The sequence below is a fragment of the Rhinopithecus bieti genome, unplaced genomic scaffold (assembly GCF_001698545.2).
Source record: "Rhinopithecus bieti isolate Rb0 unplaced genomic scaffold, ASM169854v2 scaffold_2572, whole genome shotgun sequence".
NCBI classification, from domain to species: domain Eukaryota; kingdom Metazoa; phylum Chordata; class Mammalia; order Primates; family Cercopithecidae; genus Rhinopithecus; species Rhinopithecus bieti.
The window spans coordinates 1,785,957-1,787,792 of record NW_016804595.1 but is presented as its reverse complement, the minus strand read 5'-3'; the positions used below and the strand labels follow the sequence as shown (position 1 = coordinate 1,787,792).

General features: G+C 36.7%; 1 protein-coding gene across 2 annotated transcripts in view; it reads left to right on the top strand.

Annotated features, from left to right (window-relative positions):
- Window positions 1-805: 805 nt before the first annotated feature.
- RFTN2 (raftlin family member 2) overlaps window positions 806-1,836 on the top strand; it is a 95,060-nt gene continuing 94,029 nt past the window's right edge. For both annotated transcript variants that reach the window (XM_017869312.1, XM_017869313.1), the window contains exon 1: window positions 806-1,566. In XM_017869312.1, coding sequence (XP_017724801.1) covers window positions 1,428-1,566 — 139 coding nt within the window. In that variant the 5' untranslated portion in view covers window positions 806-1,427. The remainder of the gene's footprint in view (window positions 1,567-1,836) is intronic.

Genomic DNA, 1,836 nt, shown 5'->3' with positions numbered 1-1,836 from the left:
TAAAAAGGGTAAAATACAATAAACATACATTACAATTGGTCCATTATAAATTGTTCTTGACCTTGGGTAAATGGCAGTTTATAAGACTGAATGGGATTGGTGCAGTGGCTCACACTTGTAATCCCAGCACTTTGGGAAGCCGATCCAGAAGGATCACTTTAGCTGAGAATTTCAAAACCAGCCTAGGCGACATAGTGAGACCTTATCTTCACCAAAAATACAAAAAAGAGCCAGATGTGGTGGCATGTGCCTGTGGTGTCAGTGACTTGGGAAGCTGAGGTGGAAAGATCACTTGAGCCCAGGAAGTCAGGCTGCAGTGAACCATGATTGGGCCACTGCACTCCAGTTAGGTGACAGGCAAGACCACATCTCCAAAAAAAAAAAAATTAAATTAATCAAGTTGTCAGTTTTGTTTTATTTTTTAATGATGGATACTTTGAGATCTATAGAATTATTAGTTGGTATCATAAGCCTTCTACTAGTAGAGTGTTTTAAACTATTTAAGGATGTTGGGGAAACTAATTACACACGTAACTGTCTCTCCTTTGCAATTAAGTCTTTCTATGAAAACATTTTAATATAAATTTTTTATACTTTGCTGTTTTAATTAGCATATGATTTTTCCAACAGAAAGAAACTTCATGTGGAAAGAAATTCTCAAAAGTACTATCTCAAGACTAAAGTGCTGTTTTTTAAAACTTTACTTTTCTCCTTTTAGACTCCAGAAATAGTTTCCTCATAAAGCTGACTTCCTTTCTGGAAATGATTTTTGTTTCTAAATATGTTGAGAATCCATTCTTTTCATTTTCTCTTTCTCTCTCTCTCTTTCTCTCTCTCTCTCTCCACCCCCCTACTGCCTCTCTCTCCCTCTCTCTCTCCTTTTGCTTTCTTGGTAGTAGTGAGAGAGGAAGGAGGGTAGCAGGACAGAGAGAAGAGGGAAAACAGAAAAAGAATTGTATGCCACTATGTCTGAATATATCTTCTACTTGTAGATAATTACATCCAAGTTGCCCTTTTGCCTTTTTATTTCCGTTTTTGGACACCTCTTTTTATCATCCAGCCAACTAGGATAGACAAAGCACCGCTGGTGCCCTGAGTGGCAGAACTCTGGTAGGGGGCTGGCTGTAAATTGACGTGGCATGGAAATTCTCCGCTAAGTTGTAGCAGCTTGCATGTTTCTCTAAGATCAAGCCCAACCTCCTGGAGCTGTAGCTTAATCATGGGTTCAGTGACTTTACAGAAAAATGGATAGAAAAATTCTTCAACTCCTTTCTTTGGACCCAGATGTTTTCTTTTTGGTTATCTATGGTTTAGCTGAAAACAAAATCAAAGCAGTTAAGTCTATAACTTTCTTTTTGCAGCTTAAACAACAGAATTTGCTGCTCTCCCTCCCCTTTCCTGCAATTTAATTCCTTACAGATTTTGCCATGGGGTGCGGACTTAGAAAGCTAGAAGACCCTGATGATAGCAGCCCTGGAAAAATATTTTCTACCCTGAAGAGACCGCAAGTGGAAACAAAGACAGAATTTGCTTACGAATATGTATTGCTGGATTTTACTCTACAAGGTACTTTTTGCTTCTATTTTGTTTGTTAAATGTTTCAGAGATAAGAGACTACTAGTTGTTTTTAGTGTTGACTTATAAATTTTTAAACTGTTCTTCATAATGAGATTGTATATTCAAACAATAATGCTTTGCTTCTTAATTATACTTTGTAAGATTTTTGTTTTGCTGTTTGCTTCCTCTTTTTTGGTAACATGGCTCATATGTACCTTCTAAAATTAGGAAAATTGCCTGGAAATACTTCTTTCATTTTTAAATCAAATACTTATTATA